This window comes from Malus domestica, chromosome 15, assembly GCF_042453785.1.
Source record: "Malus domestica chromosome 15, GDT2T_hap1".
Taxonomy (NCBI): Eukaryota; Viridiplantae; Streptophyta; class Magnoliopsida; order Rosales; family Rosaceae; genus Malus; species Malus domestica.
In genome coordinates, this window is record NC_091675.1 from 32,930,526 (window position 1) to 32,958,092 (window position 27,567).

Below are 27,567 nucleotides of genomic sequence, written 5' to 3' on the forward strand. Positions count from 1 at the left end.
AAGTGTTGGTGAGTGTTTGAAGGTTTGTTTGTATGGAGGAATGGATGTGAAGATGAATGGATGTGTTTGGATGAAGGTTGTGTTGAAATGGGAGTGAATGATATAACCAAGTATGAACTAAATTTATGTTACACACACTTCCTTTTATAGAGGAAGTGCATGGCAATAGAGGGGAACATGGAGTGGTGTAGAAATTGAGTGCAATGATGCATGAAAAATGAAATGATGGAGGGAACAAGGAATGGTGTAGCAATTGAGTGCAATGATTCAATGTAATGATGCATGAATCTGAAATGATGGAGGGAACAAGGAATGGTGTAGCAATTGAGTGCAATGATTCAATGTAATGATGCATGAAATCTAAAATGATGGAGGGAACAAGGAATGGTGTAGCAACTGAGTGGTGTTTGAAATGATTCAAAGGTGAAAGTGAAGTGATGATGCAAAGCATTGGGGTAAAATGGAGTGGTGATGCAGCTAGGGAACATGAATGATTATGCACATGGTAGAGAAAGGAAAGGGAGGTGGAATGATGCAACAAATGAGTCAATTGAGGGAACATGGATGATGATGCACGGCATAGGAATCCAAAGGGAGTGCAATGATGGTGCACGACAATGATGGAAAGGTGAATGGTGGAGTGACACCCCTTTGTGGCTAAGCTCTTTGTCCTTTTTACATTAATTCTTCTTTCTCTTTAACACATTCCTAGCCTCTTTAGTCTTCAATTTTGTCCATCCACCTTGCTCCATGCATGTGCTATTCATTCCAAGCCCAAAACTGCTCCAAAGTGCACCAAAATGCATCTTATTGCTTCATAAGGCCTATGGACCTACAAACACATAAAAATAGCTTAAAATACATAATTAACTAAGAAATAACAACATAAATGCATGAGAACAAGCTAACTCAGTCGCATAAATATGCTCTTATCAAGTACGCCTAGTTTCGTGGAGCGTCTCAAAAAGCTTCTCATACTGCTCCTGGAGGACCTCATTCTTCATTGCTATCTTGTTGTCCTAAGCTTCTAGCTCATCGACTTTAGCTTGAAGAGCAACCCTCTTTCCTTCCTTCTTTCGTTGCTTCGCACTAGGTGCAAGAGGGGTATCATTCTGTGTGTTGTGGCTTCCTTCGCTCCCCATGTTAGAGAGGGATGCCTGGTCAAAAGAGAGTGTACGAATGGTGGAAACCAGCTTAACAAATCTGAAAAGAGTGAGAATAAGTGTTGTTCCCACAGACGGCACCAAATGTTGATGCACAAAATCAGTGAGGACTTTGGTACAACAGAAAGTGTTAAGTTTGTAACCTTCGCTAGATTGCTCCGGTCACTATTGTGGATAAGTATGTAAATGGATAGAAATAGGGAAGCAAACACAAGATGTACGTGGTTCACCACCCAGATTGGCTACGTCCACGGAGTAGATGAGTTCTCATTAATTGTGAAAGGTTTACACAAGTACATAGGTTCAAGCTCTCCTTTAGTGAGTACTAGTGAATGATTTAGTACAAATGACATTAGGAAATATTGTGAGAGAATGATCTCTATTTATAAAAGAGAGTTTCTAGTTTCATTCTGATATTGACACGTGTCGTGTTGTGATTGGCTTTTGATGTCGACACGTGTCGCGCTGTGATTGGCCTCCTGGTTAAAGGGAAACTCTTCTGGGTCCTTGACGGTATAACGTTGACCGGTGCTCAGTAGTTTCGGGATTGGTCAAGTATGGTATAAACAACCATTACTGTACCAAACTTTTGGTATATCGAAGTTCGGTATTGCCAAATAGTTCGATTGGCATGATATGACAATGGTAATTGCCACTTTGTTTTGGGACAAAATCTGTTTTTGTTTTTTTAACCCAATTCAAGGGCAAAACTTTTTTTTTGTACCTTAATCTCATACATTGTAGCCTAAATTCATCTATTATTCATCATTTACAATTCACACACACACAAAATAATTCAAACGATGCACCAAGATTCATGATGAAAATTAAGCTTACAATCCAAATAGAAGTTATGAACCAAAACAAATAGAAGTGAACAATCAAAATAGAAGTTAAAGTTTCAAACCAAATGAAAATTGGAATTAAACTTCAAAAAGTAAAATTCATTGATCAATTCTTCAAGCTTGAGATGTCAAAGCCTTTGGAGGAGGTATTGAACTTGTGTCAAGCCTACATTACAAACAAAGAAAACATATTAATAGCAAGAAGAATTAAAGTTGAAAACCATTTAATAACAAATGTATTAAAATAAAAAAAAAGCATATCTTACTTGTTTTCACTTCTTTCATTTCCTTGTAAAATTAAAGCATATCTTTCGTTGATTCCTTGTAAAAGTTTACTTCATCCGCCCTAAGCCAATCACTAGTACACATTAGTGCCTCTACCATTTTAGGAGTATGATGCCCTAAAAGGGTCCACAACCCTCCTCCCTGGGCTAAATGCATTTTCACTAACAACGGTAGAAGTAAGGATTGCAAAGATATCATTAGCTATTTGTGAAAGAATTAGGAACTCTTTTGTGTTTGATTTCCACCAACTCAAGAGATCAAAGTCACCAACAACAATGCTAATATAAGTAGGGTTTTATTTTCGAATTATTGGAATATTATATATATATTATAAATATGTGTTATATAATTATATATTATATAATTTATATATTATATTATATTATATTATATTTTTGGTATGATACGGTAATACCGTAGTAATAGTATCCATTACTAATACCGTACCATGAAATTTTGGTCCGGTACAATACTGTATCATTACCGATTGGTACTAATAATTTGGCACAAAATCGGTATGACACGGCAATATGGCAAAAAAATACACCCCAAATACACCCCGAAGTGTTTATACATCGATCATCCTCAAGTACTATCCAAAACGTGATGTCAGATGTCTAGACTACCAGACATCGCAATAAGACAATGAATAAAATGATCCCTCAAGAAAGAGTGTTGCCCTTACACTACGACGTGGTTTCAAACTCTGTCAACTTTATAATCTAACATCTAACCTAACAAATCTATCGTTTGACATAAAAGGAAAGAGACTTATTACGTTCATGGGTCAAGTGAAACCATACACACTCTAAAGCCCAAACCATGATATCCCCCAGCCCATGAATCCGGTTATGGTCCCCTCTAAAACCCGCCGCACTCCGCACACCGAGTGGAACAGCGAAGCTCTGTTCTCTGAGACCAAACATCAAACAGTTACAGAAATGGGAGGCGGCGGCGGCAGAGGCAGAGGAGGTTCTCGCACTCAGCGGCGCCACTTCCGTCAGAACCGAGAGAACGTTTGGAAGCGTTCCAAGTCTGATCCTTCCTCTGAAAACAACAATGAAAACAATGGAGAAAATCGTGGTTGGGAGCCGTTTGCCACTCAAAACCCCGCATTCGATGAATATTACAAGGTGATGTCATATTCTATATATACATATATATGTTTATATCTATGCATGTATGTTTTTGGAGTAAAAGTTAGTTTCTTTTATTCGTTTATTGAACCGTGGAATGTGTTATGGTGGTAGGAGCAAGGGATAGTGAGCCCAGAAGAGTGGGATGCATTCAATGAAGTTCTTCGAAGGCCTTTGCCTGCTGCTTTTAGAATCAATTCAAGGTGATTGAAATAATGTATGTGCTATGTTGTTTCTGTATGTGTTTTCGTGTGCGGTTTCATTCAATGTTAATCTCAATTCTCAATTGAACTTCTGTGGATGTTGCAGTAGCCAATTTTGTTCGGATATCCGAAGGCAGTTGGAGAATGACTTTATGATCTCTTTGCAATCTGAGGTTGGTTTCTTGTAGGCTAATTTACTAATAAAATGTAGCGAAAAACTGTGTTGCCTCATTTCATTTTTGTTGTAAATTGTAATGTGTTTATGATTATTTAATCTATACTGTTCCAGGTAAGTGAAGGAGGTGAATCACAGCCTATTAGGCCATTACCTTGGTACCCCGAGAATCTAGCTTGGCATTCAAATTTTTCTCGCATGCAACTGAGGAAGAACCAAACACTTGAGAGGTAAATGAATTGATGTATTCCAACAGGGTTCCTACCTATATGAATAATACTAATATGTAATATGTATCCACCTTAACTATTGTGATTGTTCAATTTCTTGTTTATATAGAGCTTAACCAAATTCTGCATAATGGTATCAAGTCACTCTGTTTAGTTTCAATCTATCCCCCGTTCTAATATTATTATCTGTGTATTCATGGTTCTGATGGTACAAATATCTCAGGTTTCATGAGTTCTTAAAGCTTGAAAATGAGATTGGAAACATCACAAGACAGGAGGCTGTCAGCATGGTAGGCCTATGTTACTTGCAGTTTGTCCCTTTGTGGTTTAAATACTGAATTGTGCTGCAATATTCAAGTATAAATCTTGGGTGTTTCAGGGCTGAGTAGTTCACCTTCTACTAATGCTCAAGTATTCAGTTACCTCTATTTTAATTTTAATGATACAGGTACCTCCACTATTCCTTGATGTACGCCCAGATCATTTTGTACTTGATAGTAAGCAACTTATATTGCATTTATCTTTCCCCTTTCTAAAACTGAAAATTTAGAAACCTAGTTGACCCAAATGATGAGACTTGAATCACGAGCATCACATGAAAATCTAATCGGTTGTGTTCTATTCTATATTGAATTTTCAACCTTCTTATTGGCATTGTGAGTGTTGATGAAAATTGTAGTTTGGATTGGAGATGCATAATTCCTTGAGGGACTTCTTTTGTTGGGAACTCTCTGTTCTGTGGTATAGTTTTCAATTTTTATAAGGAAAAAAATTTACCTTATGGATTGTAACATGTTACTCCTTCTGTTTTGCTTTAAAGACTAAATCTAGTGCTTACTGACCGTCAGCTACAATTTTTCTCAGTGTGCGCTGCACCAGGTTCGAAAACATTCCAATTGCTTGAGGTAATACACCGATCAATGAAACCAGGATCTCTACCTGATGGATTGGTATGGTTCCTTTGAATTATATATTCTTTCACATTCCTTATATCTGATTTAGTTCGTCAGTTCCGTCTTTTCCTCGGTCAAGGACTCAAGTTTAGGCTGTTATCTTGCCTTTCAATTCTTATTTGATTCTCCTAGTTACTATTTTCCCTTCATGTGACATAGATTTTCCCTCATTTAACTACCATTTATGATACTGGTTCCTTGTTTTACTGGCCCATTAATTAGGTTGTAGCAAATGATCTTGATGTCCAAAGATGTAATCTACTCATCCATCAAACAAAAAGAATGTGCACAGCCAACTTGATAGTCACAAATCATGAAGCTCAGCACTTTCCTGGTTGCCGGGCAAAGTCTAGTGCTTCTGAAATAGGAGCTGAAATGGAGCCTCCTATCAGCCATCTTATCTTTGATCGTGTTTTATGTGATGTCCCTTGCAGTGGAGACGGTACCCTTCGCAAGGCTCCTGATATCTGGAGGAAATGGTGTAACTTTAATTTTTCAGTCGCTATTTTACTTTTGGCAGGTTGATGAGATTCGTTTTATTTATATACAGGCATGCTGGACTGGGAAATGGGGTTCATCCTCTACAAATTCAGATAGCTATGCGAGGTATCTATCATGAAAAGAAATTTCTCAGATTTTTTTTATTATTAACAATGGCTCTATGCTTTACGTACTAGTTTATTCTCATATGTTATATTGTTTATCCTAGGTTTATTGCTGCTTAAAGTTGGCGGAAGAATGGTGTATGATGTGAGAATTACTTAACACACAAATTAAACCCTCTTGTTGACAATTGTAGTATAGATGTAAGTAGGGTATCGTTCTAGGCCGGGGATTAGGAGGGATTGCTAATCTATTCTAAATTAATTTAAAAATATTAAACAAGACTCAAGGACACAAAACTAGGCTAAAAACTCTAATAACTCGAAACACACTTAAAATGACTCAAAATAATGAAAACAATTAAATTAAACACTAGGAACTGAAATGGACGGAAATTAAATTAAAAGACTAACAATAAAGAAAACTAAATAAATAATATAATTTAATAATGGATGGGTGTTTGGTTTTGATGAAAAATAAATTAAACTTAATTAAATTACAGAATTGACAAAAACATGAAATTAAGGTGAAATGATAAATGACGGACTAGCTAGAGGGTTCTTCTCCACACATGACACATATGCAACCTAAATTGATTTTCAGTTGTTCTTTCAATAAATTGTGAATTTCAATACTCCAGATTAACCGTGAACAGCACTTTTTTAACCCTCAGTTTTTCCACAAGTTATTGGGTTGGATGATTGCATACGACAACCCAAAACATTCCCTACAAGTTCCCTACATGAATTGCATAATAGAGATACAAGCAAGAATCATTAAGTTCTATGAAAAACATAAGCATTGACGAGACATTCGTAACTATGAAAAGCATGATACTCTTGCCAAGAATTTACTTAACGTGATTGTGACCAGCAACCTTTACTACTTGTGAAAATAAGTTCATAACGATTAGGTGAAATTCACTTATATTCTAGCATCAAATTCATGCATGTAAATTAAGCGTGCACTCTCAACCAACATACACAAATCAGTTTTTATACGAACGGATAAGTAAATTGAAATCACAACTTATGAAATCACAACCGAAGGTAATCAATTCATATTACAGATATAATCATGGCTTTGAATTAACCTCTAGCCAAAATCAATTTATTTACACATTATTAAAAATAGAAATAAAATAGAAGTTTTAGAAAGATTTAACCGAGAGAGAGAAGGCTTGCAGCTTCTGTCCACCTGACGTTGTCTCTGTCCTCCTCCCATCCGCGCTACTCTCTTCTAACCTCTCTGACCTCCCTCTATTTTCTTTCTATTTTCTGTCCCTCACGCTGTCCAAAGGCAGCTTTCTGCTCTCCAATTCCTGTTCCGTGTGCTTTTCTTCACACGCTGCCAAGGCAGCCCTCTCTCCTTTGCTCTCTCCACTCTTTTCCTCCAGCTGCCAAAGGCAGCTTTCCCCTGCAGCTTCTTGCTGCTCTCTGGACTCTCCCGCCTTCTGCTATTCCACGCTGCTGACTTGCCTTGTTTCTCCGTCCTCACTCCTCTTTTCCTCCAGCTGCCAAAGGCAGCTTTCCCCTGCAGCTTCTTGCTGCTCTCTGGACTCTCCCGCCTTTTGCTATTCCACGCTGCCCAAAGGCAGCCCTTTCACTCACCTCTGCACGTCAACTCATGCTCAAGCTGCCAAATGGCAGCTTTCTTTCTTAACCTCTCTCTTCAGTCACGCTCCAAGGCAGCGTCTCTTCTCCCGCCAGCAGCCAAGTGCTGCTTTTCCTATTATTTTATGCGCCCCCCAGCTGCCAAAGCAGCATCTGCCTTCCACCTCCTCACGTTTCCACCTTGGATTCCTTCCTTTCCAGCTGCAAAGCAGCTTCCTGTTGTTTTCAGAAGTGAAGAATATGGGAGTCAACGAGGTAAAAAAAATATAAATCATGATGCTCTCTTGCTCCCTCTTTGACCGACTCTCCCCATTTCTTTTGTTTATGCCGTGACATAATTCTACCAATAATCCATGACAGAATGAGAACGACTAAAGCAATTTTCGACGAATTTATTATTTAAAACTCATTTGTGCTATTTTTATTTTCTTTGCATAACAAATCCTATAAACACAAAAATAACGTAAATAGCTCAAAAATGTAAGGAACTAACTAAGAAAAGACGAGTGAATTCGAAGTAAAAATATATATAAATATGATCCGATCAAATACCCCCACACTTAACTTTTGCTAGTCCTCGAGCAAAACCAAGAAAACTAGAAAAAGTACTAACATGAAAAACATTAGTTTCCCCCTATGTGACCCTCATAGAATTTCATTCAAGAAAACAAATCATCAAGAACCATAGCTAGCATCAAGGAACTAATCCAAGTTCATCTTCCTTATTCAAATATTAGCAGTAATCTTTGAATCATCCTTGAAGTGTAGTGTGTGAGATAGCCATGCTAATGCAATTTCAAGTTTTTATTTTTAAAATCATCATATGCAAACTAGTAACCTTCTCACGGGATATACACTCAATCACATATGTGTTTAGTTTTAGTGTGTTTCGCTCAAAGAAACAAATGTAAAATTTCTACCATAAGCTTGCATAAAGATCACTTCTCCACAGTCATAATTGCAAAACTTAAATCAAGAGGACTTTTATTGGATGTAATGAGGCTTAGGGATAGGGTTATTGAAACGAAAGAATAGGAAAACACAAGTTCCAAGCTACATTGCAAGCAATTCTTTTGTCTAGATTTATAAGAACTCAAGCTCTCCAACGATTCTTCAGAAACCTCCAATCACACCCTTAAACTGAAACTTGAAAAACAATTTTTTTTTTCTTTTTTCTTCGTATACAATCTTTCTTTTTCTTTTTCTTTTCTCTTTTTTTTTTTTTTTTTTTTTTTTTTTATACAAACATGAAATACCCCCACACTTATTTTTTTTGCCAAACACCTTCAAAGTACTTTACAACATTTCTCATAAGACAATCTCACATTGCTCACTAGCTTGCTTTGGAAAGGGTAAGGAAAAAAAATGTTTCAGGTATAAGGGTAGACATATCTGGAAATAAGAAATAAAAGGCTCAACATACACGGCTCAAATTGGCAATCTAATGATATCATTTTTCTTTGGGAAACATAGTTATTTGGGCCATAGTGGTAAACCTAATGCCTCTATCATTTCCAAGTTCATGCAATCAATGACAAACATTTCGAAAGATCGTTACGCAAGTTCTAGAGATGTATCTCACATAAGTTCATCACACATAAAAGAATAGGAGTGTATGAAAAATGCACACTTTCAATAGGCTCAAAAACTCACATAGGATGTATATGGTCACTAAATTCACATATGAAGCTTTAAGTCATACTTTAGTTTCACATTAACAAGGCTATGTGCATTTGGTTTTTCAAAGATGATCAAACATGTACAAAACTAACAAGAGAATTAGGAATTTCACAAAACACATGTTAACTAAGTTCTTGATGATCATGGTTCAAATTTGATCCAATTATATCATTGGGTCGGGAAACTAACAAAAATCTAATTCAAAACAATAAGGGAAACAAGACAATTTTTTATTTTTTAAAATTTTCCGAAAATTTTTTTTTTTTTTTTTTTTTTTAAAAGAAAACAAAACTAATTAAGAACACAAAAAACAACAACACAGTTTTTTTATTTTTTATTTTTAAAAGAAAACAAAACTAATTAAGAACACAAAAAACAACAACACAGAAACAAATGAAATTCTGGAGATTTCTACCCCCACACTTAAACTGGACATTGTCCCCAATGTCAGAAAACACTATAACGCAAATAAAAATAAAATAAATAAATAAATAATAAGAAACAAAATAAAACAATGGGACTGAAAACTTCCCTAATTTGCAGTAAAATCAAGCGATGACCCCCAAGCTAAAATTCTGCAATCAACTTCAAGGGTGGAAATAACCAAAAGTTCCTGCAAAGAAAAGAAATAATTCAGTTAAGTACGCAAGAAAATTAATTAAAAAAAAAATTGCAAACGAAAAATTGAAAATTACGATAAAAGATAATGAATAAAACTAATAAGTAATCATTGGTCGTGCTTGTTGACTTTCCACAGCTTTCCTCTTGAACAGGGTGACACTTAGCTTTTTACTATTTGATGATATTGTACGGCGAAGCTTTGCTCTTTGGGAATGTTGCAGTTCCTTATTTGTTCTCCAAGCAGATGTGGCAGCTTCTCTAGTTCCTCAGTTCGGACTCCTTCCGCTGGGATGATTGTGCAAGCTGCATTCTTCTCTGCTTGTTTCTTCTGCACAACGGGCAGGCACGAGGGAAAGGTGTTGGTCCTTATTTCTTTCTTCAATCTTTCCAAGTGCCCACCTCTTGCTTTCTTTCTCCTTGTCCCTAGCTGAATTGTCTCCACATGCTTCGAGGTATCATTTTCACTTCCCTTACTGTCCCCCAGGCAGATGTGGTAGACGAAGAGAAAGCATAAAATGATGAAGATGAGTACTCGAGAGCAAGGCTAGGTAAGCAATCAGGAAAGGGTTCCAGGCAGTTGGCTCCAGATTGGAAGATTGATACCAAATGCTGGCTGATTGCTCTCTTTCTCCTTGTCGGAAAACAAAGACAAGGAGAAGGACATGGAGAAAGCATGATATGAGATACTCTTGCTTTCAACCTTTATGATATGAAATACTTTTGCTTTGAATGGGTTGTTCGCAGGAGTATCCCAAGGAATGAGGAACACAGAATGACTCGAGAGGATTCTTTGGGAATGCATTTTCGGAGATGAAGAGGTGTTGAGAGGGTGTGCTGAGAGAATGTGCTTTTGCTGTGGAAGGCGAAAGTAGAAACTTATAGGACTTGTCTTCACAACCGGAACTGTTCTCTCACTTAGTGTCGGCAGCCGGTGGATGGGTGAAGAATACAAATTACGCGCTTTCTGACAAAGCTGCCCGTAATTTCCGCAAAGCAGATTCCTCATTGATATCTAGAATCGGCGCTTCGAGCTCTGAGCATCGTCGATTGTAGAGGTAGCATGTGACACGTGCGGATAAATCTGGAAAAGAAGATTTGCCCGTGGGTTGAAGCCCAGCTTTTGAGAAAGCTAGCGTGTCTTTAACTGTTGAATTTCCCTCTTCGATTTCTGAATTGGTGCTTCGACAAACTGCCCGAGATTTCCGCAAAGCAATTTGCGTGTGACAAGTGACGACACGTCTGGACAATTGATCCTTTGAAATCCGGGGTTCGGCTCGTGGTTTCTGAGCAAGCCCAGCCTTTAAGAAATGAAACGCCTCTTTTGAGAAAAGAATCCGGCTTTTGAGAACGGAAACTCCTCTTTTGAGAAAAGAATCCGGCTTTTGAGAAAGGAACCCCGACTCTTCGATTTGCGAGAGGACGCTTCTCTGAGGAGCGCCTCTTCGATTTCTTCTTTTTATAGAGGCGTTAAGCTTGTTCCACAACACACTTGAGCTCCCTCTAGTAAACACTCCCATCTTGCACTTGTTTAATCTTGATCAGTCCAACTCTCTTCTTTCTTCACCACCTCTGAAAAATGTCTGGCCCTTCCGATCGTCGTTTTGACTTGAACCGTGGTGAAGAGGCAGCTCCGCCTTCACCAGACAACATATGGCGGCCATCCTTCATATCCCCTACCGGTCCCCTTACCGTGGGGGATTCGGTGATAAAAAATGATATGACAGCTGCGGTGGTGGCCCGAAACCTTGTCACCCCTAGAGATAACAGACTGCTCGCAAGGCGGTCTGATGAATTGGCGGTCAAGGAGTCTCTGGCTCTCAGTGTGCAGTGTGCGGGTTCCGTATCCAACATGGCCCAACGCCTATATGCCCGAACCCGTCACGTTGAATCCTTGGTGGCTGAAATACAGAGTCTCAAGCAAGAGATTAAAGGGCTCAAGCATGAGAATAAGGAATTGCACAAGCTCGCACACAGCTATGCCACCAGCATGAAGAGGAAGATTGACCAGATGCAGGACACCGATGGTCAAATTTTACTTGATCATCGGAGGTTTGTGGGTTTGTTCCAACAACATCTGCCTTCGTCTTCTGGAGCGGCACCGCGTAGTGAAGCTCCAACTGATCAACCTCTGCCGCCTCCTCCTTCTGTGGCCCCGCCGACTGCTGAAGCCCCGCCTACTACTGAAGCACCACCCGACCAATGAATACTATTAGTTTACATCATTGTAAAATATTTGTACTTTTTTTTTTTTTTTTTTTTTTTATGTAATTTTTTTTTTTTTTTTTTATCATTAATTTTAAATTTTATCTTTTTTTTTTTTTTTTTTTAAATTTTTTTTTTTTTTTTTTTCATTGTTTTTTTTTTTTTTTTATCATTAATTTTAAATTTTATCTTTTTTTTTTTTAATTTAATTTTTTTTTTTATGTAAATTAATGTAAAGAGACTTTGGTTAACCTTCCCCCACACTTAAACTAAGTAATACAAACTCACAGAAATCAACCAAATAACACAACTAACTAAACAAAACAAAATGAAAGCAGTAAAGATAAGGGTGTAAAAATGCAAATCTGATTGGGTTAGCGATTCCAAAGTCTCCCTTCGTTGAATGCTTAGGTTGCCTCCCAAGAAGCGCTTGATTTAACGTCTTTAGCCGGACGCATCTTTCCTTTAAATTTCCCTCAGCTCCATTTGTGCCTAAAATCAAAGAAAGAAAAATAAATCAAATATCAAAAGTAAAATACACAAACACCAATATAAACATAAACAAAAACAAAAATAAAAGGATTAGCAAAGTTACTAATCCCCGGCAACGGCGCCAAAATTTGATGCGTGAATTACTTAACACACAAATTAAACCCTCTTGTTGACAATTGTAGTATAGATGTAAGTAGGGTATCGTTCTAGGCCGGGGATTAGGAGGGATTGCTAATCTATTCTAAATTAATTTAAAAATATTAAACAAGACTCAAGGACACAAAACTAGGCTAAAAACTCTAATAACTCGAAACACACTTAAAATGACTCAAAATAATGAAAACAATTAAATTAAACACTAGGAACTGAAATGGACGGAAATTAAATTAAAAGACTAACAATAAAGAAAACTAAATAAATAATATAATTTAATAATGGATGGGTGTTTGGTTTTGATGAAAAATAAATTAAACTTAATTAAATTACAGAATTGACAAAAACATGAAATTAAGGTGAAATGATAAATGACGGACTAGCTAGAGGGTTCTTCTCCACACATGACACATATGCAACCTAAATTGATTTTCAGTTGTTCTTTCAATAAATTGTGAATTTCAATACTCCAGATTAACCGTGAACAGCACTTTTTTAACCCTCAGTTTTTCCACAAGTTATTGGGTTGGATGATTGCATACGACAACCCAAAACATTCCCTACAAGTTCCCTACATGAATTGCATAATAGAGATACAAGCAAGAATCATTAAGTTCTATGAAAAACATAAGCATTGACGAGACATTCGTAACTATGAAAAGCATGATACTCTTGCCAAGAATTTACTTAACGTGATTGTGACTAGCAACCTTTACTACTTGTGAAAATAAGTTCATAACGATTAGGTGAAATTCACTTATATTCTAGCATCAAATTCATGCATGTAAATTAAGCGTGCACTCTCAACCAACATACACAAATCAGTTTTTATACGAACGGATAAGTAAATTGAAATCACAACTTATGAAATCACAACCGAAGGTAATCAATTCATATTACAGATATAATCATGGCTTTGAATTAACCTCTAGCCAAAATCAATTTATTTACACATTATTAAAAATAGAAATAAAATAGAAGTTTTAGAAAGATTTAACCGAGAGAGAGAAGGCTTGCAGCTTCTGTCCACCTGACGTTGTCTCTGTCCTCCTCCCATCCGCGCTACTCTCTTCTAACCTCTCTGACCTCCCTCTATTTTCTTTCTATTTTCTGTCCCTCACGCTGTCCAAAGGCAGCTTTCTGCTCTCCAATTCCTGTTCCGTGTGCTTTTCTTCACACGCTGCCAAGGCAGCCCTCTCTCCTTTGCTCTCTCCACTCTTTTCCTCCAGCTGCCAAAGGCAGCTTTCCCCTGCAGCTTCTTGCTGCTCTCTGGACTCTCCCGCCTTCTGCTATTCCACGCTGCTGACTTGCCTTGTTTCTCCGTCCTCACTCCTCTTTTCCTCCAGCTGCCAAAGGCAGCTTTCCCCTGCAGCTTCTTGCTGCTCTCTGGACTCTCCCGCCTTCTGCTATTCCACGCTGCCCAAAGGCAGCCCTTTCACTCACCTCTGCACGTCAACTCATGCTCAAGCTGCCAAATGGCAGCTTTCTTTCTTAACCTCTCTCTTCAGTCACGCTCCAAGGCAGCGTCTCTTCTCCCGCCAGCAGCCAAGTGCTGCTTTTCCTATTATTTTTGTAGACATCGAAATTTCGGTAAATAAATGTTGACCGATAAATCAAAGTGTCAACGCTCATGTATTACATAAATTTTACACGTGGCGTGTGACTAAACGAAAATTGAAATGAGTTGGAAAAGTCATCAAATAGGACACGTGTCAACACCTGGCAGAAACGACTTATTTCATCTGGGATATTATATTCAAAATTAGGCCTTGGAAAATTCTATAAATACAAGCCCATTTCATTCATTTGAAAGGGGACCAATTCATATTACACCTTGAAGCTCTAAAGCTCTGAAACTCCGAAGCTCTCAAGCATCCAGGTTCCCGAAGAATCAAGAAAGTGTTCTTCGTTCTTCGTTCATCGTTCTTCCAAGATCAAGCCTCGACGGCCCTTGGATCAACAATCATCCACTTTCAAGATCAAGCCCCGACGGCCCCTTGAAGAAAGCGTTCTTCGTTCTTCGTTCATCGTTCTTCCAAGATCAAGCCCCAACGGCCCTTTGGATCAACAATCATCCACCAATTCAAGATCAAGCCCCGACGGCCCTTGAAGAAAGCATCATCGTTCATCATCCGTTCATCCAAGATCAAGCCCCAACGGCCCTTTGGATCAACAACGTCGACAAATCCACACATCCAACCGTTCTTCAAGATCAAGCCTAAAAGCCCTTGAAGATCCGTTCATCACTGTTCTTCAAGATCAAGCCCAAAAGCCCTTGGAGATCCGTTCATCACTGTTCTTCAAAGATCAAGCCCAAAAGCCCCTTTGAAGATCCGTTCAAATCCACCTCAAAGATCAAGCCCACGGCCCTTTGAAGAAACTTCCAACTGTTCATCCAAGATCAAGCCTCGACGACCCTTGGATCAACGAAACACCCACCAATCAACACCTCACGGAGATCGAATCAGAGGATAAATTTGAGAGAGATTGTAACCCAAAAATCATCAAATACAAATATTTGTTTGTGCACGTTTGTTCTTGTCTCTTTCGTTTCAGGAATTTTCCGTGTTCACAAATTGGCACGCCCGGTGGGACAATCTCTGCCTCTCATCTCTTTCTCCGTTCAAGAAATTCAAGCGCGTTTTCAAAGTCAATGGCAGCAAGGAAGGCTCAAACTGTTCCCGCAACCGGTACAAAGAACAAGAGCGTCATCGTCGCAAGTGGTGTCACTTTGGGCATCACGACTCGAAGCATGGCAAAAGCTAGTTCTGCCACCTCTTTCACCTCTGCATCAACTCTGCCAAGGGAACAAAAGCACCCAAGGCACAAGCCTTTGATCACCTTAGCCTCACTAAGGGCACCAAGGGGGGAAAGCCCAAGGAAGTACTCTGAATCCATGCTCTCCGATGCCGATTCAAGCGGCAGTTCAGCCATGCAAGTCATGACCATTGGAGCAACTTCAATCGATGAGCAGCTGGCTCAAATGAATGAAGCAATCGCAAGGCTAACCCGAACTGTGGAAGAAAAAGACTTGCAAATTGCAGCACTAGTCAACCGATTGAAGGCACAAGACGGCGATAAACCCGACCCAGAGGATGATCCACTAAAGGGAGGAGCTGGCGGAGACGAAGAACCCCCGGTGAAGAAAATCGATGGGAAGCCGGAGCCAGACCAAGCAGCGGCACTCATGGGATCTCTTTCTATCCAGCAGCTGCAGGAGATGATCACCAACACCATCAAGGCACAGTACGAAGGGAGCTCACATACCTCATTGTTCTACTCGAAGCCCTATTCCAAGAAGATTGATGCTCTAAGGATGCCAAGGGGTTATCAACCACCAAAGTTCATGCAGTTTGATGGAAAAGGAAACCCAAAGCAGCACGTTGCACATTTCGTCGAAACTTGCAACAACGCGGGGACAGAGGGAGACTACCTCGCCAAGCAGTTTGTGCGCTCGCTGAAAGGAAATGCCTTTGAGTGGTACACGGACCTAGAGCCCGAGTCCATCAACAGCTGGGAGCAATTAGAGCGAGAATTCCTCAACCGCTTCTACAGCACCCGCCGCACTGTGAGCATGCTAGAGCTAACGAGCACAAAGCAGTGGAAGGACGAGCCAATCATTGACTACATCAACAGATGGCGCACTCTGAGCCTCGACTATAAAGATAGGCTCTCGGAAACCTCTTCAATCGAGATGTGCATCCAAGGCATGCAATGGGGTTTGCAATACATCCTTCAAGGCATTAAACCACGGACCTTCGAGGAATTGGCCACTCGCGCCCATGACATGGAGTTGAGCATCGCCCATCATGGGAAGAAAGAACCGATCGCTGACTACAAGATTGACAAAGTTCTTGAGACAAAGGTGGATAAGGCTGCGTGGAAACCCACCAAGGAAGCGATGACGGTCAACACATCTCCTGTCAAAATCTCCACACGAGGCAAGGCGATTCAAGCCGAAGGCTTTCGTGATCAAGAGATGCGTAGACGCACTTTGAAGGAGCTCGAGGAGAAAACTTATCCATTCCCCGACTCTGATGTGGTTGCCATGTTAGAAGACTTGCTGGAAAAGAAGGTGATCGGCTTGCCTGAGTGCAGACGGCCAGAAGAGATGAATCGCACCGACAGTCCAAGGTACTGTAAATTCCACCGCTTCATCAGTCATCCGACAGAAAAGTGCTTCGTGCTGAAAGATCTTATCATGAAGCTGGCTCAAAAAGGAATCATCGAGCTAGATCTTGACGATGTGGTGAAGTCAAACTATACCACCATCACTTCTGACTCTTCCGACTCAAAGTTTTCACCTCAACCGCTGGGGGCATCCTCCAAGACAAGCAAAATTGAAGGATGGACTCAAGTCACTCCTAAGAAATTGCACAAGAAGCATACGTCTCCTCCACAAGTCCGCCAATCGGAAAGGGGGCAAAGTAGCTCTTGTCAACCTTCAAAGCAACGTGAACGTGTTGAAGATGATGAAATTGCAACACAAAGATCGTCCGTTGCCATCACGATGCGCGACTTCTTGCCCGAAGACTTTTTCAATCACGCGGTCAAGGCTCCTTGCTATGAAGATTGTGAGGAACCCCTCTCCAAAATTGCTTGACAAATTCACCAAAGCTCTTTGTCCGCAAGAGCCTAAACTGCAAGACACCAAGCTCCTCGCCTGCACGAGCCAAAACTGCGTGGCACAACGTTCCTGGTCTGCACGAGCATAAAAGGCAACACCAAAGCTCCTTGTCTATAAGAGCCTAAACTGCAAGACACAATGCTCCTTGTTCGCATGAGCCTAAACTGCACGAACCAATGCTCCTTGTTCGCACGAGCCTAAACTGCATGGCACAATGCTCCTTGTTCGCACGAGCCTAAACTGCATGGCACAACGCTCCTGGTCTGCACGAGCATAAAAGGCAACACCAAAGCTCCTTGTCTGTAAGAGCCTAAACTGCATGACACAACGCTCCTTGTCTGCACGAGCTGAAACTGCAACACGGCACCAAATGCTCCTTGTCTGCATGAGTTGAAACTGCAAACGACACCAACACTCCTTGCCTGCACGAGTTGAAACTGCAAACGGCACCACAAAAAAAAAAAAAAACCAAAAAATATGTATGTATTTGAACTACGTTTTGACTTGATCTCTTTCTTTGGAAGGGTACGTAGGCAACTCAAACGTTCAACTTTGAGTACAGTCATACTAAAAAAAAACAAATAAAATAAAATGTTTTATTAAAGAAAGTCAATTTTATTACAAAAAAAAGAAAAAAAAAATGTATATGTATGAGTGTCTCGGCCCAGCCGCAACAAAAGGTTTAAGCCACAAGCCCAATTCGGTTGAGAAGAAGCACAAAACCCAGATCTCTCCAAAGCAACACCCGGCCCAGGAAAATAGCCCATATCAGTCCACACCGCAGGACCAGGTCACTCTCCACACCGGAGATGGCTCGTCCCGAGTCACCGACATGGTTTTAGATGTGACTCCCGTGGCCATCTTCACCATCACCTGTCGCTGCTGAGTGCTCAGATCGGCGCCACCATTAGATTGTTGGGTGCGATGCCCACGTCCACCAGGCTATCATCCTCTCCAAGATCTCCTCGAGCACAGAGATTGCGCCGTCCAAATCATCATCATCATCACTTGCAAGACCCGCATCTCCCACTCCCTCATCTTCATCTCCGAGTCTAAGAAGCAACCATGTTTACAGCAGGGAATTCCAGTCCATGTTGGAAGGGTTAGATGAGGACGGTTGTGTGGAAGAGGCCGAACGCATTTCTCAACTGCAACTCCCGAGCACACATCCATGGTGTGACTGGGTGTGGGAGCACCAAAATCCTCTAAAGTTCCTCAATTGGCGATTCCAATGGCTTCAATCTCCGGCATTTACTCTGCTTCTCCGACGATCACGCGCCACCTGAAACCGGCGAGTTCGCTGCGGAAGGATCCCGCTTCGGTTTCTGTTGTGTTTCACGGCCGTGTCAAATCGGCCGATCACGGCTTTGCTCTGTCGGTGGCTCGGGAGGTCTCGGCGGAGTTAACGAAGACCACCGATGGGGCTCCGAGTCAGAAGAAAGGGCTGGTGAAGGACCCACACGCTCTGTGGCGGAGGTACGTTGACTGGCTATACCAGCACAAGGAGCTCGGGTTGTTTCTGGATGTGAGTCGGGTCGGGTCCGTGTCGGGAACCGGATCGGAGGGAGACAGCGTCAAGCTCACCGAAGGCGAAGGGGTGGTGGATGACGTTGTTGACGACGGGTTAATGTTCATCCACTGAGGCATAACGGAAGGTGCAGTTACTGACGTCGCGGTGGAGCCGACCGACCCGAGTGAAAGTGCAGGGTCTGGTTCTCGCATCATGGTGGTGCACTGAAACGCAGCACCGTAAACCTTTGGCTGGACGACGTATTTCTCGGTGAAGGTTTCCAGTATGTGGTCGTAGGGACCCTTAACGGCCTTCTCCGGAGATCCAATTCCAGCGACCGGAATATTCATGTCCGGTGGCAGCTGGGTCGACGACGACGATGTGCTGCACAGAAGGTGTTTGTTCTTTTACCTCTAGCCTCCAACTTCATCACCACACTTCGACCTCCCCATTTTTTTTTTTTCCACCTGCCGTGAGGTTCGCGAGCTCGAGCACGAGTCTGTACAGTACGAGGACAAACTCCAAATGCTCAAGGTCATCAGATCCATCCTCGACTCCAACGGCGACGGCAAAGTCTCCGACATCAAGGTCACATTCATGCTCTCCATGCGCCTTCATCCTTCTCTGCAAATTCCACAGCCCATCATCGAAATTTATAAAAAAAAAAATAATAATAGAAAATGGGATGGTGGATCAAAGATGGGAACAACCCCATGACAGATCAAAAGTTTCTGGTGGTGCATGGGCACCATGTGCAGAAAGAAAAAAAAATTGCAAAAAAAAATAAAAAAAATAAAAAGTTTGATCTTTGGTGCGTCTGGCACCATGATTAAAGAAAAAATTGTTCGATATTTGGTGCTCTGGCACCATGTGCAAAAAAATAAAACAGGGGAAAAGAAAGGAAAATATAAAAAATGGATGGTGCATCTGGCACCATGTGCAAAAAAAAAAAAAAAAAAAAAAAAAAAAGCATTAAGAGAAATAAAAGTCTATTTTATTTATTTTTTCTGGAAATTTTACATAAAATTGCATTCTACATACCAAAAAAAAAAAAAAAAAAAAATCAAATCAAATCAAATTTACAAGAGGGGATATTCAAGGACGATCAGGTGGCGCCTCACAACTCGGCAAAGCTCCAGGAAGAGAAGGCGCCGGAGGTTGACTGTTTGAAACCTCAGCAGTCGGTACAGCCCCAGAAGACGAAGGTAAATGCTGCTGGAACAAACCCACAAACCTCTGATGATCAAGTAAAATCTGACCATCAGATTCCTGCATCTGGTCAATCTTCCTCTTCATGTTTGTCGCATAGCTATGTGCGAGCTTATGCAACTGTTTATTCTCCTGCTTGAGCCCTCTAATCTCCTGTTTGAGACTCATCACTTCCGCCGCCAATGATTCAACTTGACGGGTTCGAGCAAATAGGCGTTGGACCATATTAGACACAGAACCTGCACACTGCACACTAAGAGCCAGAGAATCCTTAACGGCCAACTCATCAGACCGTTTGGAAAGTAGTATGTTATCTCTGGGAGTGACAAGGTTCCGGGCCACCACCGCAGCGGTCATATCATTCTTCACCACTGAATCCCCAACGGTAAGAGGACCAGTAGGGGATATGAAGGATGGGCGCCATATGTTGTCTGGAGAAGAAGGGACTGCCTCTTCACCAAGATTCAAGTCAAAACGACGGTCGGAGGGTCCAGACATTTTCAAAGTATTGAAGGAAGAAGAAAACGGACAAATCAAGATCTTAGAAGTGCAAGAAGGGAGTTTTCACAAGCGAAAATTCAAGTGTGCTTTGAAACAAACTGCATGCCTCTATAAAGAAAAATCAGCACTCGACGGGATTTCAGAGATCGAAGAGGTGAGCTCAGAATTCGAAGAGGCCATTCAAAAAATCGAAGAGGCAAGCTCAGAAATCGGAGAAGCATCTTGCTTTTCCAGACGCGTCGGCACCCATCACACGCAAACTCAGCTTTGCGGAAATCACGGGTAATTTGTCGAAGCGCCGATCCCAGATATCGAAGAGGCGCCAGTCTTTTTCAGCCGCGTCATCACCTGTCATATGCACACTCAACTTTGCGCAAATCACGGGCAATTTGTCGAAGATTTTTGGTGAAGGAGAAAGCACGTGAAGTTTACTGTTCAATCACGCGTTAGTTGCCGACACGAGTGAAAGAATAGTACCTCTACAGGTATTAAGGGATCTCCTATAACTGTCCACCTTCACCTTCCATAGCAAGGCAGACATACAGAGCCTTTCTTCATCTCCAAAAATGCTTTCCCAACGAAACCTCTCGAGTCATTCAGTGTTCCTTATTCCTTGGGGTACCTCTGTAAGCCAATAACTTCAAAGCAAAAGTATCTCATATCACCAGGGTAGAAAGCAAGAGTATCTCATATCATGCGTTCTCCCTGTCGTTTCCTTTGTCCTTGTTCCTACCTACAAAGACAAGGATAAAGAAAATAATATGCCGGAACTTCCACTCAAACTCGGGTAAGGAACCGACTGCTTGGAACCCTTCCCTGATTGCCTGCCTAGCACTGCTCTCGAGTACTCGTCTCCCACTGCTGCTGTACTTCCATAGAAGTTGTCACATCTGTTTGGAGAACAGATAAGGCAAGTGAAAATGATACCTTGCAGCATGTGGAGACAACGTGCTGAAGAAACAAGCAGAGAAGAATGCGGCCTGCACAGTCAACTCAGCAGAAGGAGTCCGAACTGAGGAACTCGAGAAGCTGCCACATCTGCCTGAAGAAACAAGCAGAGAAGAATGCAGCATGCACAGTCAACTCAGCAGAAAGAGTCTGAGATGAAGAACTCGAGAAGATGCTGCATCTGCCTGAGGACGGTGAACTTATTTTGACCCTCAAATTCTTGGGTCGGCTTACTAGGCGTTGTGAGCTGCACATGCCGATTCACCACCCTTGAATCGAATCCTTAAAGATCAAGTCACCAACTGGAAGAAAAGCCCATCAATCTTGAAGATCATACCGCTGACCAAACTGCTCAGGTGTGAATTAGAAAGATTGAACAAAGCAACAAGTCGTCACCTTCACCTCGTGCCTGCTTGCCGTGTGTTCGAGTCAGCCTTCAAGAATCAAGCCTCAACGGCCCTTGAAAAAAGCTTCCAGCCAAATTCAAAATCAAGCCTCGACGGCCCTGGAAGAAATCACAAGTCCGATTCAAGATTAAGTGTCTACCACCCTTGAATCAAAACCTAGTTCAAGAATAAGCTGTGGAAAATCAACAATTGGAGGAATCCAGAAAATCCTTCAACCCAGTTCAAGATCAAAGCTGTGGAAAGTCAACAAGCGCAACAAAATATGTGCCGATTCACCCACTACCAAAGCCAAAGATCATCTACCACATGAAGCTCCTTGTGGTCCAATTTCAACCTTCAAGATCAAGCCTCAAAAGCCCATTGAAGAAATCTCAAAGCCCAATTCAAGATCAAGCCTCAACGGCCCTTGAAGAAATCTCCAGCCCAATTCAAGATCAAGCCTCGACAGCCCTTGGATCGACATCTACAGTAAGGGACTTCAAAACGCATCTCCTACACGTGACAAGCACATGTATACGACGTGCCTTGAAGTGGGGGCATTTGTAGACATCGAAATTTCGGTAAATAAATGTTGACCGATAAATCAAAGTGTCAACGCTCATGTATTACATAAATTTTACACGTGGCGTGTGACTAAACGAAAATTGAAATGAGTTGGAAAAGTCATCAAATAGGACACGTGTCAACACCTGGCAGAAACGACTTATTTCATCTGGGATATTATATTCAAAATTAGGCCTTGGAAAATTCTATAAATACAAGCCCATTTCATTCATTTGAAAGGGGACCAATTCATATTACACCTTGAAGCTCTAAAGCTCTGAAACTCCGAAGCTCTCAAGCATCCAGGTTCCCGAAGAATCAAGAAAGTGTTCTTCGTTCTTCGTTCATCGTTCTTCCAAGATCAAGACTCGACGGCCCTTGGATCAACAATCATCCACTTTCAAGATCAAGCCCCGACGGCCCCTTGAAGAAAGCGTTCTTCGTTCTTCGTTCATCGTTCTTCCAAGATCAAGCCCCAACGGCCCTTTGGATCAACAATCATCCACCAATTCAAGATCAAGCCCCGACGGCCCTTGAAGAAAGCATCATCGTTCATCATCCGTTCATCCAAGATCAAGCCCCAACGGCCCTTTGGATCAACAACGTCGACAAATCCACACATCCAACCGTTCTTCAAGATCAAGCCTAAAAGCCCTTGAAGATCCGTTCATCACTGTTCTTCAAGATCAAGCCCAAAAGCCCTTGGAGATCCGTTCATCACTGTTCTTCAAAGATCAAGCCCAAAAGCCCCTTTGAAGATCCGTTCAAATCCACCTCAAAGATCAAGCCCACGGCCCTTTGAAGAAACTTCCAACTGTTCATCCAAGATCAAGCCTCGACGACCCTTGGATCAACGAAACACCCACCAATCAACACCTCACGGAGATCGAATCAGAGGATAAATTTGAGAGAGATTGTAACCCAAAACCATCAAATACAAATATTTGTTTGTGCACGTTGTTCTTGTCTCTTTCGTTTCAGGAATTTTCCGTGTTCACAATTTTATGCGCCCCCCAGCTGCCAAAGCAGCATCTGCCTTCCACCTCCTCACGTTTCCACCTTGGATTCCTTCCTTTCCAGCTGCAAAGCAGCTTCCTGTTGTTTTCAGAAGTGAAGAATATGGGAGTCAACGAGGTAAAAAAAATATAAATCATGATGCTCTCTTGCTCCCTCTTTGACCGACTCTCCCCATTTCTTTTGTTTATGCCGTGACATAATTCTACCAATAATCCATGACAGAATGAGAACGACTAAAGCAATTTTCGACAAATTTATTATTTAAAACTCATTTGTGCTATTTTTATTTTCTTTGCATAACAAATCCTATAAACACAAAAATAACGTAAATAGCTCAAAAATGTAAGGAACTAACTAAGAAAAGACGAGTGAATTCGAAGTAAAAATATATATAAATATGATCCGATCAGTGTACTCTACCTGCTCTATGAATCCAGTTGAAAATGAAGCTGTGGTTGCTGAGGTAATATGTTTGCTTATCTTCTTACAAAATATTTAACTTAGAACTTGATGGGTTGAAAGATTTTATTTTATAAGTGACAACGGCATGGTTTATTCATACAATTGAAGAGAGCTTGTAGGCGTAGTAGGTAGTCATGGAATGCCAACCGTACAATTATTGTTTCTTTTATTTCTTTTGACCTTTTCAGTTCTTGCAAATTGATTAGTGGATTGGAGCACTTCTTCACCTCATACGATTAATTGATTTTATGGATTTTGTTTATTCGGTCATTGTGGACATGTACTGTTTCAGCTTATGTTTTAGCTTTTAATTTGAATATTGTTTGTGTTATGAAAGTACATCAGAAAACATTTTCTTTCAATTTGATGCTTTTGACCTTGCTATGAGTGGCAGAGTTTCATGATTTTTTGTTGTGCTTATTCATTCTTTATTTGGATGACCTTGCTATGAGTGGTAGATTACGTCATTCTGTATTTTGTTTTTTGTTTTTGTTTGTTTTTTTTTTTTTTTTTTCGCAGATTTTGCGGAGAGGTGGTGGGTCTGTTGAGCTTATTGATGTCTCTAGTGAGCTTCCCCATCTTGTTCGGAGGCCAGGTCTTAAAAAATGGAAGGTTGGTTGTTTGTTTACCTTTTTTATGGTAGTGCTGTATAGTGAAAGCTTGATGTGCACAACATATTATTGAATAAGAATGTTTCCTTAGTTTGTGTAACATAAGTTTGTTTCTCAATTACTGAATGGGATGTTGCTGATATCACTTGTAGTGCTATTTTATCCTAGTGCTTTGAAAATCGTCTGATTGAAGCATTGTTTATGTCACATATTCACTACTATAATATAAAACTGTAATAAGGTATATTTGCCACAAATAATCCGGAGTTACCTGTCAAGGAGAAGATATCACAAATTTCCATTCTTGTCCTGATATAAGATTCAGGGGTTAAGAAATCCTTTTGCAATCAATGCATTATATTGCGCCAGGAATGTTAGGTGAAACCATTTTATTCGACTCTGCTTCGTGATTATGTATAAGTTGGGTCAACATTATAATATTTTTGTCTTCAATACATCAAATTCAATACACACCCACCCACTCATCAGAGTCAAATTCAACACACACACATCTTATAGCATAGTGGTCTCAATTGCAACAGTTTGTTCAAACATCACCTACTGTGTTGCATGCAAGTTGCAGCTTTAAAATTTTCTCTTGCGACAAAATCCCTATTCATTCATTTGACAATGCAGATACATGACCAAGGGTAGGTGGTTACCTTCCCACAAAAATGTCAGCAAATATCGGAAAAATATCATTGTTCCCAGCATGTTTCCTTCTGGAAGAAGCTTTACAGAACCAACAGACGGTAATGATAATATGGAAGTGGAAGAAAAGCATGAGAATGGTGGCAATGGAAATTTTGAAGATGCATTGCAGTCAACTGATGATCCTGCAACTGTAGCCAACGAACAAGAGGAGGAAGTTTCTGAATTTCCACTAGAACGCTGCACGAGGATAGTCCCGCATGATCAAAATGGAGGAGCTTTCTTCATTGCTGTCTTCCACAAACATTCTGCTTTGCCAGGTGAGTTCAAGTATCTGCAAAGAGTTGAAGTGCTCTGAGGTAGCTTTTACTGTATTATTGTCTTCTTATACGTATGAAGGGGTTGTTTCCCTCCTATGTAGAAAAAAAGTCTGCTAATGCTGAATATATTTTATGACCTAAAACAAATGACCCTTAGCAGACGGAATAAATTTTATGACCTAAAACAAATGACCCCATTATTCTATTATCTCATTTAGTAAATGCTATTTTCACCTAATTATCCATTTCAAAGATATTTTTGCAGAAAGGGAGCACCTTAAAAAGAATTTAAAATAAAATGGCGTTTCACACTTAAATTGGGTCGTTGTGTCAATATGTGTGGCCTGTAGTTTGTTTAGGATTTGGACATGTGCTCCAGGTTTGGGTTTTGCTGATAGAGAATCACAATCTCTTTATATTGTTTATTTTTAATTTGGTTTCCTTTCTCCTTTCGATGATTCTTTTCTTCTTTCATTGAACAGCCAATCAGGGGAAACCTAATGGTCTGAAAGAGGACTTGGGCACTAGAAATGACGAGCCGCAGGTAGAATTAGAAAATCTGGGTACTGAAGGTACAAATGGGACGGTGGCTAGTTTGGAAGATGGTACAGATGAGACTTTTTTAGAAGCAGCTTCAGAGGTAGAGTTAATAAAGGAAGAACTAGATGGGGCGTCTTTGGAGCTTGATCCTTCTGTCACTCTTGAAGAAGATGTATCGGAGGAAGCCCAGGAGCCTGTTGATGAGGAAACAGATCCCAAGAAAGCTGGAGGAAAGAGAAAGAAGCAGTGTCAAGGCAAGTGGAGAGGAGTGGACCCTGTTGTTTTCTTTAAAGATGAAGCTACCATTAATAGCATAAAGACATTCTATGGCATTGATGAATCGTTTCCCTTCAATGACCACCTTGTCACAAGAAACACCGATGCTAATCATGTGAAAAGAATTTACTACATCTCAAAGTCAGTCAAAGATGTTCTTGAGCTGAATTTCTCCGTTGGACAGCAACTTAAGATAACATCTATTGGGCTCAAGATGTTCGTAAGTATTTTCAAATATGAATGTCTTTTTTCTTTTAAATAAGGCTGTTATACGATTCGAATTTCTAGATATGTGATCAAAGAAGGTTCTGCAAAATTATTATGCCTTCATATAAGTTGATCACTTTCTAAATCTGATAGCCTAAGGGTGTGTATAATTAAGACAATGAGCGAGACAAGTAGTGCCAGTACCTACTGATTGGGTGTAGAAATATTAAACCTTATTACGCTCACTCTTGGATTCCAAGTGTGTAGTATATATATTTTCATCCTAGGGTTCTCATGTTTGAAGCTAGAGATTCTGGTGAAGCCCTGGACTGATGAACGAAGTATTTCTACATTCTGGTGTCTAGCATTAAATATTCCGTAACAATCTTTCTCTAATTTATTCTTGCTCTCAACAGGAACGACAAACTGCAAGAGAAGGAAATTTGGCGCCTTGTTTATTCCGGATATCATCAGAAGGATTGCCACTTATTCTTCCGTACATAACCAAACAGATTCTATGTGCATCCCTAGTCGACTTTAAACATCTTCTTGAGTATAAATCTATCAAGTTTGCTGATTTTGTTGATTCTGGGTTCAGTCAGAAGGCATCAGGCATAATGTCAGGATGCTGTGTGATAGTTTTGAGTAAAGGTAATATAGCATCATTTGTTAAAGGACCATAAGTGCACATTCATTGTATATATATTATGTTTACCTAGGTAGAACTTTATATCTGCAGATGGCGAAGCCACGTCGGGTCCTATTGAAGTGGACGAGTCAACAATAGCCATTGGATGCTGGAAAGGTAGGTCCAGTTTGTCTGTGATGATCACAGCAATTGACTGCCAAGAACTGCAAGAAAGGCTTTTGGCGCGCATGGAAACTGAAAAGGAGCCTTCGGAGAAGAAAGACGAGGCTTCTAGTGTCAACAGGGATGAGGTACAGGACGTAAAGGATATTGAAAAGGAACGTTGACAAGGAAAGTATCACACTTGCATCAGAGAGTAAAGCGATAACTTCCGGAATTCCAACCTTGCGTTGTTGTACTCTAATTAGATAAATTAACACAGGTGTTGTAATTTAGGCAGGAATTCATATTGTTTCTTTACTACCTCCTACAAAATTGGAATTTCATTTTTTTTAACATCGAATGCATGTTTGTATTTGTGGCTTTGATCGCCAAGTTTGTAATCATAAATGCTCTTAACCACATTAGCTACAAACCATTTTACGATTTGGATATACAAAACAGTGCTGCGACATTTAATGTGAGATTTTAACCCTAAATTGTAGATTCGGGGGACGAGTGTTTTGAGTAGTTTTAGCTTTTTTTTCGACGAATTAACATGAGTAGGGAGAATGTGAAACTACATATTTAAGAGAA

General features: G+C 40.5%; 1 protein-coding gene across 10 annotated transcripts; it reads left to right on the forward strand.

Moving 5' to 3' along the window:
* Nucleotides 1–3,108: 3,108 nt before the first annotated feature.
* Nucleotides 3,109–27,445, forward strand: LOC103444818 (uncharacterized). 10 transcript variants are annotated; one of them, XM_070814540.1, is made up of 15 exons: nucleotides 3,109–3,426; nucleotides 3,544–3,632; nucleotides 3,739–3,805; nucleotides 3,922–4,037; nucleotides 4,261–4,327; nucleotides 4,486–4,534; nucleotides 4,902–4,987; nucleotides 5,213–5,469; nucleotides 5,541–5,596; nucleotides 5,700–5,731; nucleotides 23,526–23,579; nucleotides 24,098–24,190; nucleotides 24,826–25,160; nucleotides 25,643–26,196; nucleotides 26,600–26,645. In XM_070814540.1, exons 1-13 carry the CDS (start codon nucleotides 3,133–3,135, stop codon nucleotides 24,841–24,843), a joined length of 1,278 nt encoding a protein of 425 aa, XP_070670641.1. In that variant the 5' UTR covers nucleotides 3,109–3,132; the 3' UTR covers nucleotides 24,844–25,160; nucleotides 25,643–26,196; nucleotides 26,600–26,645. The 10 variants fall into 10 exon arrangements, with proteins under 10 accessions (XP_070670641.1, XP_070670642.1, XP_070670643.1 ...); XM_070814538.1 differs by lacking the exon at nucleotides 23,526–23,579 and adding an exon at nucleotides 26,923–27,445 and having other exon boundaries at nucleotides 3,194–3,426; nucleotides 3,544–3,646; nucleotides 5,213–5,432; nucleotides 5,700–5,740; nucleotides 26,600–26,834; XM_070814541.1 differs by lacking the exon at nucleotides 23,526–23,579 and having other exon boundaries at nucleotides 5,700–5,740.
* Nucleotides 27,446–27,567: the final 122 nt, after the last annotated feature.